The sequence below is a fragment of the Paralichthys olivaceus genome, chromosome 5, assembly GCF_024713975.1.
Source record: "Paralichthys olivaceus isolate ysfri-2021 chromosome 5, ASM2471397v2, whole genome shotgun sequence".
NCBI lineage: Eukaryota > Metazoa > Chordata > Actinopteri > Pleuronectiformes > Paralichthyidae > Paralichthys > Paralichthys olivaceus.
In genome coordinates this window covers 10,357,499-10,377,445 of record NC_091097.1, presented here as the reverse complement: position 1 = coordinate 10,377,445, position 19,947 = coordinate 10,357,499, and the positions used below count along the sequence as shown (strand labels likewise).

The window sequence follows — 19,947 nt, the reverse complement described above, 5'->3', positions numbered from 1 at the left end:
TATGAATGCAACTGTGGGCATTTGCCTGGAACATGACTGTGTGTGTGTGTGTGTGTGTGTGTGTGTGTGTGTGTGTGTGTGTGTGTGTGTGTGTGTGTGTGTGTGTGTGTGTGTGTGTTGCCTGTGAGTGAGTGTGTGTGTTGCCTGTGAGTGAGTGTGTAGTGTGAGATCAGTGTGTGTCTGTGTTGTGTAGAGTGTGTCTGTGCTGTGTGAGTGTATTGTGTGCACTGTGTGTCTGTCTGTTCAGTGTGTGTGTAGTGTTTGTGTGTGAGTGTTTTGTGTAGTGTGTGTGTGCACTGTGTGAGTGTGTTGTGCAGTGTGTGAGTGTGTTGTGTAGTGAGTGTGTGTGCAGTGTGTGAGTGTTTTGTGTAGTGTGTGTGTGCAGTGTGTGAGTGTTTTGTGTAGTGTGTGAGTGTGTTGTGTAGTGAGTGTGTTTGCAGTGTGTGAGTGTTTTGTGTAGTGTGTGTGTTGTGCAGTGTGTGAGTGTGTAGTGAGTGTGTTTGCAGTGTGCGTGTGTGTGTGTGAGCGTGTTGTGCATTGTGTGACCAGTGCTGGCCCTTTAAGAGCAGCAGGGGCGGGGCAGTGAGCAGCATCTTGTCTGTGGTGTTGTCGTGTGTGTGTCAGTGAGTGTGTCAGTGAGCGTGTCAGTGAGCCTCTCCTCCCGGGCAGCGGCTGCAGAACGAGCGTCCGCAGGTTCAGGTAAGAACATTTCATAAAGAACTGAATCTGAGCAGAGGACACTTCCGGTCCGGTGTTCAGACGCAGTCTCTCTCTCTCTCTCTCTCTCTGGTAAAGTGCAGTTCAGAGCGCGTCAGACGAGGCTCCGCGCTGAGTGGGACTTCTTTTGTGAAGCGGCGGTCCTGCCCATTCCTCCCGGTCCTCTCTCCCCAGACTAGCGGCTCCTTTATCCCCACAAACCGGCTCTTTCTCCTCCTCGCGCTCGCATCGCTGCTTCACATTCGGTTTTCGTTATTTCCTCCCTCGTTTTTCTTCTCGTTCAGAGGAATAAAGCCGCGGACTCTCACGCTCGCTGCTCCGGTGCGTGTCTTTTTGTTCAGAGCATCACTGGAGGCTCCAGACTCACAGAAGCGTCATTAATGAGAAAATCTCTAATATCACAATAATAATGACATTGATACTAATTCTAACGCAGCTCAACGTGTCTGTCACTCTGAGGTGTGAGTTTATTATAATTTTTTTATTTATAGAGGAATTCTCTGCAGAAAAGCTGCACAGTACCCCTGTTAAATTCATAACACACTGTTGTTTTCGTTATTAAGCTAAACTTCTACTTTAACTTTCAGAGTTGCAGCAGTGAATCCCACTGTATGTTGTTGCATGGCCAAATTATGACCCCACACCGTCATTCCAAAACCAGCAAAACACATTTGGGTGTTTGTGTCCTTCATTATGAAACTTTTCCATAAGCCTCAGGCTAGATCTGTTGCTGCAACCCGACCATTTCTTAATTTGATGAAAGGAAGTGAAAAAAGCTCACTTGAAGACTGCATGAGGACTCGTGGGAGAGGGTGGGTCTGTGCATTCTGCAAGTTCTTCATTAGTTCCAGATGTTCATCAGCTCCTCCATGCTGCTCCTTGGCCCCTCACTTTTGCTCGTCTCCCCGCCCAAAGCTGGTCAGTGGTCGCTGAGGGGAGTTTGTGTCCTCAGAAGACAGATGAGGTCTGGTGGAGTTGTGTGTCAGCAGGGCAGGAGGAAGGTAAACAAGACCAAACCTCTAATGAATCACACTTTCATTGGCGATGCTTGCTCCTTTCTTGAGGGAGCCTCCTCTGATTTCCCTTAATGAAGTAATTTATAGGGGGAAAATTCATGAATCCACGTTTTTCTCCCAGAATAATACAAGAGTTCTACTCTGTGTGACGTGATGTATTACATGTGTGGCACATTGTCCAGAATCATCAGCAAACTCATCAGATGTTGTTTTGATGAATTGTGCAGAACTTGGCAGGATGTGGGGGTGTAGTCATAGGCCTGTTGCACTGCATCATACAATACACCCCTGTCCTGCTGTTGTGTAATGGGCTCATGCTTGTATTAAATCACCTACTAGCGAATACAGCCAGCGATTGTGGCAGCTGCGTGGCATTTAAAAAGTGGCTCTGTGCTGTCATTCGTGCCCTTATAGGCTGTCGTCTGTGGACTCCAATCATCTGTCTCCTGGGGTTTTCCTCATGATGCAATATAGTTCAACAGCACCACAACAACTAGACAACCGTATAGTTAAAAACCAAAAACTGAACATTATACCATTCATGCTGGCAGGATGAATCGTAATAGTTTTAGCTGGGTGGAGCGAATAAACTGCCAAGTGTATAACTCTGTACTGTTTTAAGATCCAGTCAGTGTAATAACAGTGAAAGCCGACTCTTCCTCTGTGGGACCCCTGGAATCCCATCAGAGACCCTTGGGAGTTCCCCCCAGGGCTGCAAGTTTTGGAATTTCTGATCAGGTTTGTCCGCAGCTGGAGTTTCCTACAATATTTTTTTTCTTCTCCTGAGCTGGAATGTGATTGTCTCATCGCAGCATTTGGACGCAGGGGTGCCACAGTGGAATGCAGGGTTATAAACCCCATTTGGACACTGGGCCACACGCCGGGCATTTAAATGGTTTAGCGAAGCTAATGAAATTACACCCTGAACCTGTATGAGACTGTCTGTCACTGTCTCGGGGTAACCACGGATTAGCTATTTGGGACAGTTTTACTGCAAGATGAATGACCTGTTCTGTTGAAACGATAGACAGCGATAATTCTATTCATCGCTTGAAATAAATAGAATGTCACTAAGTAGAGTACATTACTCTGCCAAGGCCCAAATGTCTCCTAACAAAACCACATTAGAATTCTCTAGATCTGGATTTTTATTTGGACTAAACGGCACACATCATAAATATCAGTCCTCTAAACATGCCTGATTTTATTCCATCAAGATCTATGAATTATTCTGCGTTATCAACACAAATGTTGAAAAATCTTGCATTGTTTAAGAAAGTGAAAAAAAAATCCTGGATCCGTTCCTTGATCCAGGTCTGTACCAAAATTTAATAGGTTCTTCCCTGATCCAAGTTTTGTGGTAATCCACCCAGTAGTTCTTGCGTGATCTTGCCCACAAACAAACAAAAGCAGATGAAACTATAATCTCCTTAGCTGAAGTAATGAAGGTTATTGATACGCACATGCAGTCAAGTTTTGTTTCCTCCTTCTATGAACAGCATTCAAATCAGTAATGAGCAAAAACCCCAATATTGTTGTTGTTTTCTTCCCATATGAGTCTATGAATACACCTTTTTCACACAATTTTAAGATACTTTAGCAAAAACGTTCATATAAGAGGTGGATTATAGGTGAGGGATAAACTTGCGGCTCAATGTTATTATAATAACATTAGTCCAATTTGGTCAGAACAGTTAGGATTAATCAAGAGGGTTAATACTTAACTTCTCACTTCACTGTATTGATTGGAGGAACCAGACGTGGTCTCAGTGAACATATGGTCTAATCAAGCTTTCGAGATACTAGACACAGTAATTCTTTATCTACTTGAATAATCGGACTTTATCTCATTTAAAAAAACTAATCACTCGGAAAAACAAGATGGACTGTTCTGTCTGGTAAAGAACACAAACATGTTGGAGTAGCCGGTGATACGTGTTGTTGTCTTTACGTGCACACTGAGTCTTTTTCATCAACAACTCTCCTTGAGTCAGGAAGTAATTGATAAGATCCCTGAGAGGAACCACTTAACCAGATCGCCGCCTCAGTGAGATTACTTCCTCTGCTCTGCGCTGCCGTCCGCTTGGTACCTCAACACACGCCCGGCCTGAGACTCCAACCCCCGGAGTAGCTCTCCCTGACCAGCTCTCCACCAATTCTGACTGCTGTCTGGACTTTGTCTTCCTCCCCTCCAGACCCCCAGAGTTCAGCCTCTCTGCTTGGCATCACTCTTAATCCCCACCTCCACAACTGAACAGGAATTTTTACCCCAAATGCCTTTTTTTTTTCCTTGTGTGTCTCTTTTTTCCGGTGCCGCTCCTAGCCGCTCCGTCCCACCCTTGCTCAGTTTCCTGTTGGAGGTCAGCACAATGACCAATAGCAGCCTGAGCGAGTGTTTACTCTGCTCCTGTTCCAGGAGTAATGTGAGCTCTCCGGCCCCTCCCTTTGGCCGTACTCTAGCCAGGACCAGACTTCTGCAGCCCAGCGCCGTCTGCTCCTCCATACCACCACTCCTTAATGTAAAAAACAGGGCTTTTTCCTAAAGTGCAACAAACCCTGGAGGAGACGTCCCATTGGGTTACAGTTTGTCCTGAGCTTAGAGCCTCAAAAAACCACACGGCCCATCCGCCACACAAGAGCTGGCTGTGTTAACCATGTTGATATGAGATCATCTGGCCTCCGAACACATGACGAAGGCCCCGTCTATCTAGCAGTGACGTCCACTGCTCAGCCACATTACGCTTGGTGACAAATGGCTTTTGTTGCCTCTACATTTAGCACTCTGTTGCTCTTCAGGAGAAAAATTAGATGTAATTTTTCAGATTTATTATTCATTCAGGACCAGTTGGCTGAATGAAGCCATCTGTTCCGCAGGGTGAGGAGGAGGACAAAGAAATCTTCCTAAAAGCAGCAACATCCGTGTCTCCTGTTGTGATCTTAGTGTAACATTTCTTCTTTTGCGTGTCTATTTTAAGGCGTTTGTGGCCTCTGAAGAACACTGTTTTTTTTTTTTTTTAGTTCGACCAAGTGCAGCTTCTCAGAGGGATTCTCCATTGTCGGCCTATTTTGGGGAGTGGAATGCACAAATGATGGTAATCTTCTAGGCGGAGCCATTTAAGATTTTGAGGAAAGGTCCTTTGAAACTTTATTTACTCATTGTGAGCGGTTCTTGCAGCCCTATGTGTCTGATGTTCCTCCTGCTTCCGTCCTGATGTCAGCAGCTGGATTTGCAGTGATTCATGCTGGTGGAGTTCAGATCTGAGAACAGTCATGGTCTTCTCATTCGAGAAGTTTCCATCTAAAACTCTCAGCAGCATTTCTTTTTTCTTCTCCCCCCCTCTGCTTGGAGTTTTGCCTTTCTTTCCTCACATTCCCACTCAGTTTTTTCCTCCCACCCTCCCTCCCTCACTTACTGTACTGCTCTCCTCTGCTTTCTCCCTCTCTTACCCCTGCTCCTTTTTTTTCTCCTCCTTTCTCACTTGCGCTCTCCTTCTCCTTGTTACTCTTTCTCCTGGGCTGGGAGGAAGTGACTGGGTTGTTTCGGGATCCTTCGGGAATAGAAAGATGGAGCTCCCTTTCCTGTAACCCTTTCTTCATCAGACTGTTGCCATATATTATCTCTGCTTTGCAACATCAATTAGTTTGGTTTGAAGTGTGCCGGTGAAGCTGTGTTAATTGAAGAGCATTTATTTGTGATGCTGGTAAGGCAAAAGCTGCATTTTGCTGAAATGTTTCAAAATCACAAATGTATCATCACTCTGCCAAATGTATAATCGCGAGGACAGACAATTTAAAAACGGTTAAATCTCTTGCCTTCACATCAACGGTGCCCTCACCTCAATAAATCAACTTAAAAGCTGCAGCTCTGTTTGTTGATCTGTGGGAGTGTTCTGGCCTGGGACTGTGTTGGGGGATCTGTGTGTTTTCATCTGCGCCGTGTGGGAGTTGATAGGAGTTCAAGTTGTCTGCTGTAATGTTTGGCATTCGTCTCACACAAGTATTTGCCATCTGCACCAGCACAGGCTTCCTTCACTGTCTTCATTTTTGGCATTGATTATTTATTAGTTACAATCGGGATGTATCAGTATCTCACATTATTACAAGTAAAGATAAAGTGAGTCATTCTGGAGCCTCGGGTACTTGTGAATCGGTTGTGCTCCCTTTATTTCCAGACTGTGTCAGTGTGTGGGACCTTAACGCCACTTCATCAACTGTTTGTTTGTTTTGAGGCAAATCTCTTCAACACACACACACACACACACACACACACTTTTTCACTCTGTCGCTCTCACACTCTCTCTCTCTCTCCAAAATGCCCCTCCTTGCTTTATATTAGAACCAGCTGTGGAACTGGAGGCAGAATGAATGGCTCTTTGTGATTTGGCTGTCGTTCCAGTCCAAAAGGTCTGTCCCCCCCCTGGCCCTCCACCCTCTCTGATATCGGCATGACAACAATATGAAACAATGGCCCGAACAACAGCACGTCTTGTTATGATGTTATGCAAAGGTTACAGTTTTTTAAGGCGGCACGGCCCTCCAACAAAATGTCCTCCGCGCTCTCACATCAGCCCGAGCAGCCGAGGCGTGAGAATCAGCAGACACGGTCATGCAGCTTATCTTGGTGGACATGTACGCTGTGCAAGAAGCAGGGAATGCATTATAAGGCTCATGAAATCAGTCTAGCCTTAAGTCTTGTGTGTAGATAATGTGTGTAGATGATGGCTGTTCCTACCAAACTGGAGGGTGTGTATCAACACGTGTGTATGTGCCAATGTATTTAGGAGGCAAGAAAACACAAAACATTGCCCAATCAAATGACAGGGAGGCTCCCAGCCTTGAATTGATTAGAGAGGCAGAAAGGCAGAGAAAGGAATGAGGTGGGGAAAAGTTTGCAGAAAGCTGGGAGAGAAGGAGAGCTACTCTGCACGGGTTAGTCTTCACCCAGGTTGCACTACGAGGAGGTCGGGGAGTCACTGGCATCCCATGGGGGCACATTGTTCATGTCCGGTTTGTCAGTCAAACCCACAGGAATGTTTTGGGATGTTTGCAACCTTGTGTTTATATTCCTGCGGGGGCCACTCTTTCGTAACCTGTCATAGTCTCTGACAACAGAGCTACACAGTTATTACTGTCCTCCCCTGATGACTACTTCGTCTGGAAATCTTCTTTTGTTTTCATGTGATTTGCAGTTTTCTGTGCTAAAAGTCCAACTTTTTGTTTTTCATGTCTTCCCCCCACAGGTGCCGACTGTAACAGTGCAAGAGAAGGAAGGGAGAGCGAGGAGCCTTGGGGGAGGAGAGATCCCGTCCTCACAGGGCAAGCAGCTGGTATGATGCGGAAAAATAAATCCCTCTTTTCCTAATTCACAAACCATTCTCAGGCTTGCGCAAAATAGCAATCACCAAAGGCTGAGAGAGTCAGTAAGGCTGTGGAAAAATCCACAAAGATCAACTCGGGTGGCGGGAAGAATTGGTATTTCTGACTTTGCAATGCTGAGGTCCTAATCCTTTGTAATGGCAATAATAATTAGGTGACTCAATAAATGGACGCAATGGTTTTGATGAACGCGGGTGAAGTGACCTCGAAATGAAGCCTGGCATTTTAAATCACTCTTCTGGGTGGTCTCAATCCTCTGGTACACTGAAGACACAGGGACCTATGTGTATATACAGACTGTACATCAAATCCAGTTTTTAATCCTCAAGATACTAGCCTGCTTACGTGTGGTTGCAGATAAATTAACCTGAAGCTTCCTTGTATGTACACATATCTTTATCAGCTGCTGATAGAGGTCAGAGAAGCTGCAGTGTAACACAGTTATTCTCGTGACATCTTACAGGACACACTGCAGACGTGTAATTTGTGCTGGATGACCTGCATCTTACCCCCTGAGGGTTGCCTTAATCTTAATAGCAGGGAGTAGACCAGGCGATGTTAACTTCCTTTAGTATGGTATGCAGCTGTAGCCAGAGGTAGGGGGTGGGGGTTGACGGAATGGGTGCACAGCGTTTGTCCTGGACAAGGCTGGCGTGGGGGAGAGTCGCCTGAAGAATGGCGGCACAGCGCTGGGGAAGGGCGCACACTGGTTTCTGTTCAGATGTCATCTCAAAGGAACCCTGTTTGAGAGAGAGAGAGGGAAGGAGAGAGAGGGAAGGAGAGAGAGAGAGAGACGGAGGAAGGAAGGTCAACCACTCCTCCACCCCTCACCACACACTCACACTGAGGGGGAAAGACATACACACATGCTAACACATCTGAAACACCCACTGTGGGAGAAGCAGATGTGGAGGACCTGGTGTGTATAATTTTTTTCGGGAGGTGACGTGGGGGGAAGGATACCCAGAGAGGCAATAACGAAAGAAGTAGAGAGAATCTCCAGAGTTTGAGAGTGAAGATATAATTTGAAGGAGCAGAAAACTGCTTTTTGGAAGTCAAAGGGGGAATCGAGCGGACCATGTCATCTGTCATGTCCGCACCGCCTGGATGGTCGGTCACTAAACTGCAGGCTCTAATTATATCTCATCAACTGTCCCCTGTCAGCACTGTCCTCCACCCTCCTGTGCACACTCACTTTCTCACACACACACACACACACACACACACACTCTCATGCTCTCTCACTCCCAGCCACTCTCACTTTCTCACACATGTAGTCATACCCACACGGCACCATACAGCACATTATCCGTCTCACACTTCTCATTCCATACTGGAAATAAACACACTCTCACAGTGTGTCATGGCGGCAGGCAGCCAAAACTTCCTGGAGTTGCTGTTAATGCCTCTATCTTAATGTGTCGTGAAATTATTCCAGATCAGTACAAATGCTGAGAGGAAGGAGCCCTTTTGAACGCTTGTGTTTTTTGGATCCTCCATATTTGTTCATCTTTTTTCTTGTGTTTAGATTCCAAAGCAGTCTTAAAATGTACAAATGGGACGTCTGATTAATTCCATATGTGGAAGATGAAATATACAATTATTGGAGCTCTATCATAAAATTTTTAATTGGAATTAGGGCTGGCCAATAAAACAATATCAACAATTATTGCAATATAATTTCCATCAATAGCAGTATGATAAAAGTCCAATATATAGATATCAATATAATGCATGAGCAAGCACAGTGAGGAGGTTTAATAATTGATCAACCTCTGATTTGTAAACATTTTTTGCAGTTTATCAAGTGTTTGTCCTTCTCTGCTCATAAAGAAGAGTTTAAAACCACAACCTCCACTCAGGAGTCTTTAAAAACTTCTTTTCAGATCAATTTTATTCAAAATCACATGATAAGTTTATAAACTTCAGCACATTGTTTAAAATCAAAACAGTTGTTCCAGCTTTTTTTAACTGGTGAATTATGAAAAATCACTGTCTTGCTGAGATGTATTATGAAAGGTTGAAAAACTGAGCCATTGTTAAGAATACGAGTTAGGTTTAGAGAAAAGTCCAGTACAACTCAAATTTGTTTTGCAAGTTCTTTCTTCTCTCCTGTCATATATACATATATTTGACTTCTTTCTGTGAGCCCATTTGTTTGTGTCATACAGCAATGCAGTAGATTACTTCAATAAAACCCAGACCCAAATCATTGATGAGCTCAACTACAAGAAAGTTTTTCTTATTAAACTTGAAAGAAATCATTTTGTGACATTTATTGTGATAAATATCAATTTTATCCTAATAAAATCTTTGGCTATATAAATATATATAAATACTTTTAATACCAATGAGTGATTGAGTCAGTATGGCAGGGTCAGTTTGTGCACACAGAATATTTCCATCCCTGACTGTGTGTGTTTGCCTGTGTGTGTGTGACTATCTTGGTATGAGAGGGCGCTGAGGGGACACAGATAAGGGAAAATCACACCGAGACATTAAACGGACAACAGGACTTCAGAAATACCAAGTCAGTTCAGTCAGTGTTTCCAAGTGTCCTACTTTTCACAAACGAGCAAGCAGTGAGGAGGGTCACAAGAAGCAGCTTTAAACCAAAGTGAACTGAGTGTGTCCTAAATAAAAAGCAAAGTGGAGGTTTGCTGTCCAGACTTTTGATCTTAGGCCTTTAAAGTCTGTAGCGATGTTCAACTGGCTGAATCTGTGGATGGCTTAAACATTACAGCCACCAGTTCCCACAAAGTGATGACCTAGAAAGTTAATCTTTTCCAAGCACACACAAACTCAGAGGCACGGCCGCCGATGTGGGCACTACAACGACATCCCCGGCACTGGGTTTCTCTCTGTGGGAGGAAACAAAACCAGAATCTTTTGTTTCTGATATGAAAAAATGCATTCAAGTTAACTCTCAGCAGTTCACTATGCTTTCTTTGTTATAGTAACATGGAGGGAAATGGAGAGAGACAGTGACCGGGCTGAAACCTCCTGATCGTCAGCTGATGTTGAGAGAGGGGGAAAAATCGCCAGAAAAAGCATAGAGAGAGAAGAAAGAGGAGGAGGGGGGGGATGTGGAGAAAGCAAGGGAGAGAAAGCAGAGAGTGTGTCTGTAAAACCTGATTCGAGAGGCGAACTTAGCGTGTGCACAGATGATTCCTAATAAGGTTGTAACTGGCAGTCTCAAACCTCGGTCCTGGAATTAGCCGCTGCCAGGAAACTTCTTCTCTCGATGCTAAGAACAGAAACAAACACACAATCGAGTGCGACCCACTGCACAGCGAAAAATGAAGGGATAAAATCAGAGGCGGGGGATGAGGCAGTGAAAGAAGCAGACAAACTATTTCTGAGCATAATACAAAAAGAACAAAATGGCCCCCCAAAAAAGCAATAAGTTATTACTCAAATAGGAGCCACATGTAGTGAAGCACTCACATCTGTACAGTGTAAACACTTCAAACACTGATCTTATCAGGATTCGGGTGGGCATACGCAATCACGCATTATTAACTCCTGTCTTGTTATTGCAAGATAAGTTGTTATTTCTTCCTTTGAATAGTTGGTACACATCTGTCTCCTCACAGTTAGAAGGTTCCCGGTGTGAATCCCGGTTTGGACGGGTCTTTCTGTGTGGATTTTGCATGTTCTCTCTGTGTCTATGAGTTTTATGCTGGCAACCTTTCCAGGGTGTACCCAGCCTCTTGCTTTATCTTAGCTACTATTGGCTCCTGCTCCCACAGTGACCCTCAAAGCATAAACTGTATGATAATGGATTGAAAAGCTCACTCCTAATTTCAAACTGAATCTGTTTCCACAGGTGAGAGTTGGTGGATGCCTGTTTGAAAACCAGCCACAGGCTCATAATGGCTCAGGTGCTGCATATGGACCCCGGCTTCCCAGGTGCAACCTTCATTTATTATTATTTCATATTCATATTTGTCTGTCAAATACTTACAAGTCCACTTGTAACTAACTAACTTTCCAGTTAGTGTTTTGGTGAACTGCATGATTCCACTTTGTGCCTAATTTGGAGATCGCTTCAGAGTTCATACATAAACACAGTAGCACAGAGTTAAAGCTATTTTCTAAAGTCTGAGCCCAAGATTAGACGCAGATTTCCGTTTGTTTAAAGTTGATTTCCTTCCCCCTCAGGGAAACTCAACCCACCTGCTCCCCCTTCCCTGCACGGCAAAGAACAGGAGGCGCCCTACTCAGTGGAGACCCCCTATGGCTACCGTCTGGACCTGGACTTCCTCAAATATGTGAACGACATAGAGAAGGGAAATACTATAAAGAGGGTGCCTATCCAGCGCCGGCCACGCTATGGCTCCCTGCCCCGTGGTTATGGCTATGCTGGCTCCTGGTGGACGTCCACTGAGTCGCTGTGCTCCAACACCAGCATGGACAGCCGCCACTCTTCCTTCTCCTACTGTGCTCCGGGCTTTCACACGACACAGAGACCCAGCTTCAGCACTGCCCGGGTGGAGAAGACCCTTTTGGATGCACGCAGGAAACTGGAGGAGGAGAAGGAGGGACGTCGATTCTCCAACCTGGGCAGCATGCACAGCAGTGTGGCAGGCTCTAACACCTCCATCAGCAGTGCACACAGCTTCAATCGGGCACATGGTGGAGGTGGATCCTTCACCCCTATGAGTTCTGGCTTGTCCACCCCGGTGACACCAACACCAGCCCACCTGCAGCATGTCAGGGAGCAGATGGCTTCAGCCCTCAGGAAGATAAGGGAGCTGGAGGAGCAGGTGAAGACCATCCCTGTGCTCCAGGTTAAAATCTCTGTGCTGCAGGAGGAGAAGCGGCAGCTCAGCGTCCAGCTGAAGAGCCAAAAATTTCTGGGTCACACCCTGGGTTTTAACAGAGGCCGCTCCAGAGGGGAGCTCTATATCGACATCCCAGAAGAAGAACAGAGCACTGGAGCTACAAGCAGCAACAAACCAGCAGGGCCACTGTCTCCCACTACGCCTGAGGGCTCTAAACAAGACTCTGGGTGTGAGATTGAGGACACAGTAATCGTGGGTGGAGCCCGGCCGGATGCAAAGCGGGAAGTGCGCACTGTCGGAGTGGGACCAGAGGCCTCGAGGGGCACTCGTCAGGTGGGAGTTGGGGTTCGGGAGGAGGACCTGGGGCTGGTGCCTGAGAAAGAGGCTCTTAAGAATCAAGTGGGTCAGCTTGAGGGCAAGCTAAAGAGGACAATGCAGGAGCTGCAAGCTGCACAGCAGCAGGTCGCATCAGTCCAGAAAACTCCTCAGGCAGAGCATCCAGTCATGGCTACCAGCATGGGTTGGCAGGAGCCACAGGGCTGCAGCCTGCACACACTGGTCAGCTTCACACAGCAGCCCCAACAGACGCTGCAGAGAACTGTGGGAATCCAGGTGTACACACTGGAGCAGCCCACAGTGATAGAGGTCGGCACTCTGCTCCATGCAGAGACCTGCAGCTCCCCCTCCCTTCAACCAGAGGCTGGAGTTTCAGAGGGCTACCACATAGGAAAAGCTGAAGGTCAGAATCCAGCTGGTAGTATATTACCAAGAATAAGCGTTACCAGTTTATTACTTGTAGCCAAACAGTAAAATACAATCCAATGCTACAGGTTTTTATGAAGCAAGTTTATTGATTGTGTCAGTGAGCTTATGAGCCCCTGATGTTTGGAAACAACTCTGAATTTAACTTGAATCTAAAAAACACCACAGAGTGAATCCGCACCTCTCTGACCTTCGTACTTGAGATTATAATCTCTATTGCTTTCATAATATTGGGTTGTATTTGATTGTGCCGAGTGTAAGCAATAAACTGACCCCTTAACTCTGGATATATGACTTTATGTTAACAATGAACAAAAACGTGGATACATTTTAAAAACTTTGTTAAATTTTAGATCTATAATTTTGATCATATAGTAGGTTAAGGCTGAGGTTAACATCGTCTTTCTGTCTCACAGATGTTCTGGTTGAGCTACCGATCGCTGTCAGCTCCAAGCAGGTGCGCGACGTCCTAAAGAGCGAGCTGTCCACCTCTGTCCCTGTTGCTAGTCCTGCCATCGCTGTCGGCACTTCTATTAATCAGATTGGTTTGATGCAATCTAAAGGAGGAGAGACACACCTGCGTACAAACACAGAGACTGTCCAGTCACAAGAAGGACCCAAGACCGGTAACTGGACTGTGCTCTGTTAAAAAAAAACACATCTTGACCATGATTGTAACTTGTTTTGATTTCCTGACATGCATCCGGCTGTATGTATGATTACTGGTGTCTTTTCCAGCCTCGTCTCCGCAGTCCCTGAGGTCGATCATGAAGAGGAAAGCAGAGGGTGAACCAGGTTCTCCCTCCACTAAGAAAAACCTGCAGTTTATTGGGGTCAATGGAGGGTAAGTGTCAGTGATTACAGACCACCAGTCAGTCATTTCCATCCACTTAGTGCTGAGGCAGGCACTTTCTTCTCTGGTAATAGTGTTTCGTCCCAGATCTGGGATGTTAAATTCTTCCACACATCGTCAGCTCTCAACAAGGGTCAGAGACCCCTTTCAGACCCAGTACTCACATCCCTCCTGAGTGATCCAATCACAAGTGGTCAATAGTACGTACTGGTATGAATGCATAGTGATTGAAAAGAAGAAAATCTTACTTCATTTTAAAGCTATGCACATTGAGCTGCGCAGCCCCTCGTGGCTCCCTACTGAGACACACACACACGCACACACACACACACACACACACACACACGCACACATGCACAAATACACTGTCAACAGATATATCTCAATTTTTCACTTTTGATTTCTCAGGACATGTTATACCAGGACTAAACAGGGCCTGAGTTACAAAGTGTATTCACATTTTCTGCTTATGTATGATGGTAAAACAGGTTTGAGTTGAAAAGAATTTGAGTTTGACTTTTGATCGTATTCTTTCTTGCAGTTATGAATCCACATCATCAGACGACAGCAGCAGTGAGACTTCAGACGAGGCGAGTGACTCCAGTGAATATCACGAAGCCCGAGAAAAACTGCCAGAATCCTCTGTCCTGCACCAGCAAACAACCCACACCGTGGTCTCTCGGCCCCTAGAAGGCAACCGCGTACCTCAACTACCAGCCGTCGTTCCAGAAACACAGCCGAGCCCCGGCCAGTCTGCAACAGTAGACACAACACTGCCAGACAAAGTGTCCCAGTCACCAGCAACGGATACTGTTGTGCAAAAATGTGCCTCACAGCCACTATCCTCTGACATCACCCCGACTCTTCCGTGTCCAGCAAACTGCTCTGCCTCCACAGAGACCACCAGCAAGTCATCAGAAAAACACACAGTCACACAGGAAATCAGCTCCACGTCACTGAGCTCTGAACCGACTCCTGGGCAAAGCTCCACGCAAGTTACCTGCTCGTCATCGTTGCGTGTCACTAAAACCACGGAGGTTACCGAGCAGCAATACACCGTCCAGTCAGAAGCAACTGTCCTCACCAGCCAATCACAGTCAAATCCAGCAGCTGAAAGCAACACGACTGGCACTGACACAGCATCAGAGAAACAAGTCAGGTAAACAAACATACAGTTCAACAGCCTGTCTATGAACATCCAGCTGTGAGTGATAGTGACTGACAGTGTGTCGTTTCTTTGTCTCTCTCAGACTGGAGCTGAGCGACAGCCTGATGTCGGCTCTGAACGCCCTGCAGAAAGCCCTGGGGGAATCCAATGCCTTCAGCCAACAAGGAGCAGTATGTTTAGAATTCAGATTATTAAACATGATAACAACAATCAATACTGTTCTCACCCCCGTCTGTTTGGTTGTTTGTTTGTTAGCAAGATTACACAAAAATAACTGAATAGATTCCCACGAAACTTGATGGAAGGATGGGTCATGAAAGAGCACGTTCACATTTTGGCGTCAATCCAGATTAGGGGGTGAATCACTTTCTTTAAAATCACATCAGATTTCCAAGGACATAATTCATGGATCTTGATTAAAAAAAAATCAGGCATGTAAGGGAACTATTGAGTGTGTGAAATTTGGTCTGTTGGGCGTTGGTGTATGTGTTTATCTACTCAGTTTAAAAATCTACATATATCATAAAACAGTTATATTGACAGCAACAAGAAGAAACACCTCACAGATTGATTTATCTTTTGCACACACAAAAAAAAAAGCATTTTGTTTAAATACTAAAGGAGCAAATCACACGTGTCCTGTATGTTTCTCCTGAGGTGTGTTTGTGATGGTCAGTCTGCATTTCCCCACCTGTCTCTCAAGTGACTGTGTGTCCTCATTGTGTCTGGTCTCAGAGAGCAGCCTACACCACCGTGCTGCAGGAGTGGCTGCGCGTGTCCTGTCACAAAGCCGCAGACACGGCTGTCGTCAAGGCCTACATGGACGCCTTTGCTTCCATCTCCCCTCAGCTGCTGGAGTTTGTGATCAACATGGCCGATGGCAATGGGAACACAGCGCTTCACTACACCGTCTCCCACTCCAACTTCCCCGTGGTGAAGCTGCTGCTGGACACTGGTGAGCTGTGTTTGTATCTAGCTGTGTAGTCCAAGCCAAAATGTAAATGGTCTGGTCTACGCAGGATTTCCTATTTGCATCATCCACTGTTACCATTGTATCACTGGCTACATTTAGCAGCTGCTCTTACAGCTCAGCCACCTGCATGGCTAGCTGACTCATTTTGTCACCGGAGCATTATGAATCCTGGGATTGGTTGGCCGAGGAGGATCCACCCATTGGATCCCTCCTTGCTCAGGAATGGAAGGATACATTTGTTGCCCATATTTGAAAGAGCCTTCAAAACAGGGTCACGTAATCGCACCGCTCTGACTCTATCAGTCCTTCAATGCACCACCGAAGGCTGCGGGCCCTGAAAAATGAATTAAGGAGAAATCAGAGGATAAAAGGGATGAGATTGAACAAGCCTGACTTAAGCCTGAATGAGAATAACCTGTGGTGTGTTTTCTGTTTTCTTGAAAAGAAAAAAAGAAGCACATTTTGAAATAATGACAAAAAATAATCATCGAGCTAAATATATATATATAAAATTCTGTCTCCCAATAAAAACTTTATCCCTGCTGTTGTCTTTGCTGCTGTTGTTTCGTCTCTCACACTGATTTCCATTTGCACATTACAGGTCTATGTAACGCTGACAAGCAGAACAAGGCGGGCTACACAGCCATCATGCTGACAGCTCTGGCTGCCTTCCACTCTGACAGTGACCTTCAGACTGTCCTGCAGCTGCTGCGCACAGGGGACGTCAATGCCAAGGCCAGCCAGGTGTGCCCTCTACTGCTCACTAGCTTGTATTGCAACTCCATACACGACCAAACACCCATCAGAGCTGTAACAGTGTTTGCAGGTGTTGTTTGTCGTGATACAGAGCAGGGTTTGCTGTGCAGATGCACACTGCAGCATGTGAACATACGACAGTCGGTGATGTTGTTTGTTGTTGAAGATGATGTTACATGTTTTTAATTGATGTGTGTTTTGTAGGCTGGTCAGACAGCGCTGATGCTAGCAGTCAGCCACGGCCGAGGGGACATGGTGCGGGCGCTGCTCTCCTGTGGGGCACAGGTCAACATCCGTGATGATGACGGCTCCACAGCACTCATGTGTGCCTGTGAGCATGGTCATGTGGACATTGTGCGTCAGCTACTGTCTGTGCCGGGCTGTGATGCCACTCTCACCGATAATGTAAGTCTAGTGTCTTCCCTTCCTACCTCTTCCTCTTTTTTCGGACAAACCCATGATCGTTTTGTTGTGGTGTTTACAGGACGGCAGCACTGCGCTGTCCATCGCCCTGGAGGCCAGCCAGAACGACATCGCCGTACTTCTTTACGCTCACCTCAACTTTGCTAAGCCTCCTTCTCCAGTGAGTGTTCTCGCACACACTAATCAAAAGTGACATTCAACAACGTCAAATCTGTCAAATACGACGTTTCATTGTGTTTCTGCAGTATACATGGCACAGCCAAACATATCAATCAATACAACTTTATTTACATAGCATCTTTCAAATAAATCAAATACAATTTAGTTACAAGTGATTGACAAACTGGATTAAAACATACATATTTCGAGACTAAGAGCTACTGAATAGCCTGACACTCTTAAATTACAGAATAGTTCTCATCTATAATACCTTTGTTGTATTTTTGTCTAGGTTTCACCTAAGTCTCCTCTCTTGGGCTCGTCTCCTCCTTCCGGTGAAACGAAATAAACCACGCTCATTCAGTATCTCAACAGCCAATCCACTGCAACTGCTCATATCACAGTGTGATCTTTTTATTTCATTGTGTAATTAAGAAACTTTGTGTTTTTGTGTTTGTGTGTGTGTGAGTGTGTGTGAGTGTGTGTGAGTGTGTGTGAGTAAGACTGTTTCCACCCTCCATAATTTAAGATAATTACATGACAGCTTGCACCATTGTTATCTATTTCTCTTTGTACACAGTCGTCTTGTTTTTTTTGTTTTTTATCACAGTGCTTCTTAAAAACATGGATTTCTTGTGTGGTACAATCTGAAGAAGTGGACATGTAGACAGGCTGTATAAACATCAGTGTAGTGTGAAAATAATCCAGCTGTCAACATAGTTTTTAGTGGCACCATCAAAACTCTTCACCATAATCACAGTATACAGTTGTTTCTATTTCACACCAATCTCATATTAGTTTCTCTCTGTTGTCAATGTAATTCATACAATGGTTGTTCCACAGTAGCATCATTATGTGTGACCATCACAGTTATTTGGAATAACAAAAGCCAGTTAATCTCACATCAGATAAGTGTCCTTGCATCAACTAGCTCATTGGTGCTACAAAATTCAACACAGAAAACACGGTTTAACAATATAACAATATTTATACACAGGATTTATTTACACAAGAGTATTTTTGATAGTGATTTTTTTAATCCATGACCTTCAAGAATCATGATTTTTAATTCCCAGGCAATTACACCTTTTAACCAGAGGACAACATTTTTATTTTATTTGTCAACGACATTTTCGAGAGATGTATTTCTCCTATCAGCTCTGTGACACACTGTATAACGTGGTGATAAGATGAACACAGGCCGAGCATCAGTGTGGAAGAAGAGACGGGTCATTGTTATTCTCTGAAGGCTACGGTACTTTGGTCTTTGTAATTTTTTAGTGAAGGTAAATAGGATGGTTGTCAGGAAAGATTAGAGCGTGTCTGTGTTTGTAATATTCTGTGCTTAAAAGATTTAACTTGAGTAACGACTGAAGGCGCTGGTGAAGCCGCCTCTGCCATGGTAAGAATCGTCAGGGAACTAGGAAGTGACTGATTGGGGTCTATAACGGACGTGACATGTAAGATATGAATTTCAAAATAATATATGTCAATATAAACTGCCTAAAATCAAATTCTCTAAACAAAAGTGCACAGGCTATTGATGTCAAAATTTATATTACTTTTTAAAAGTTTTTTCACAATTTTCATTTTTCACTTTTAAGCAGTTCAACTTTTATAAACTTCAAATTTTTTAATTTAAGTATCTATCTTTTTATACATGTAGAATTTTTAAGCTCACGCTGACTTAATATAACCACACAGCTCTTCAGTTGTTGTTTTATGAAGGTTTATCTGAAAATCCAGTTTGTGTTGCTTCTCTTGTGCGTTTTTGGAAAACAAATATTAATAAATGTGGACCACACTGTTTCTATTGCATTTATTTTTTTAGTAATGCTTTAGTTTGCATGTGAATTGCCACCAGTCGCTTAAAATATGGTTATAAAATGTTTCTCATGATGAAAATGTGTCTCTCATGGGAAAGCAGAAACAAACCTTTTATATGTTTTTATGTGTTTTAAGACAGACTTGATTTCAGTCAAATGTTTAACTCATATTTGATATATTATTTGTAGTTCATGTTGAAAAAAACGCAACTAGAGGGCGCCATAGTTCTGCCCTCAGCCTCCAGCACATCCCTGAGCAATAATTAAGATCCAGGACAATCATCATTGGGCCTAAAACCATTCACTCTGTCTAAGATTAAGTTACCTGTTTAAAAATCATTCTTTATATCAGTATCATCCGGTCTGATATGAACAAAATTATATATTAAAGATTACTTTCCCCATGACTGTCATCAGAAAATAACAAACATTATTTTAGAAGCCTTTGAGGGATCTTTACTCTGCGGGAATAACAGGGATGAACAGTGGTCACTGTTTACACGATGGTATTGTATTATTGTCCCTATTTGTAAAAGTGGCTTGTAACAGGTGGATGTCTGCTCATGATGTTGATCGTAGATTGAAACAACCTTAGAGCCGGTTCCACTCTTCTCAAGTGATTCTGCAGGAAAAGTAAGTAAAACCTGCAACGTTCACATGTTCACATTGAGTGTTTGTAGGTTTAACCACACAACAGCAACAGAAAAAACCCAAACACTGATATTTTAGCTCATTAAAGGACTGAGAGCTTGATGTGTTAACACACCCTATTTATTTATATGTATGTACATATGTATTTATATATGGACATTACTGCCAATATCCTCATCGGTGTGTGGTGACACATGTTATGTGTATAACATACACATATAAATAAATAGATATATACGTTTTTATATGTATCCACTCTTTTTCAATTTGTGTATATTTGTACTTAGATATAAGTAAAACAGGGTCATGGCTCCAGCTGCTGTCCTCAGACAGCTGCTTGGCTTTGGGAGGAGTCAGTGAGATAACATACCGGTGTAACCAGTGACATCTGTCTGCACCATATAGTGAGGTTACACCCACCAGCCAATCACAAGTTAGCTTGTTATTCTTCATTTGATCACACAGACAAACATTCTCGAT

General features: G+C 44.3%; 1 protein-coding gene across 2 annotated transcripts; it reads left to right on the top strand.

The window, feature by feature from the left end:
• Positions 1–571: 571 nt before the first annotated feature.
• kank2 (KN motif and ankyrin repeat domains 2) lies at positions 572–18,799 on the top strand. 2 transcript variants are annotated; one of them, XM_020094709.2, is made up of 13 exons: positions 572–699; positions 6,974–7,060; positions 10,939–11,021; positions 11,274–12,635; positions 13,075–13,284; positions 13,397–13,502; positions 14,053–14,670; positions 14,762–14,849; positions 15,415–15,634; positions 16,254–16,396; positions 16,613–16,813; positions 16,893–16,991; positions 17,283–18,799. In XM_020094709.2, exons 3-13 carry the CDS (start codon positions 10,985–10,987, stop codon positions 17,337–17,339), a joined length of 3,141 nt encoding a protein of 1,046 aa, XP_019950268.2. In that variant the 5' UTR covers positions 572–699; positions 6,974–7,060; positions 10,939–10,984; the 3' UTR covers positions 17,340–18,799. The 2 variants fall into 2 exon arrangements, with proteins under 2 accessions (XP_019950268.2, XP_069381743.1); XM_069525642.1 differs by lacking the exon at positions 6,974–7,060 and having other exon boundaries at positions 641–699.
• Positions 18,800–19,947: the final 1,148 nt, after the last annotated feature.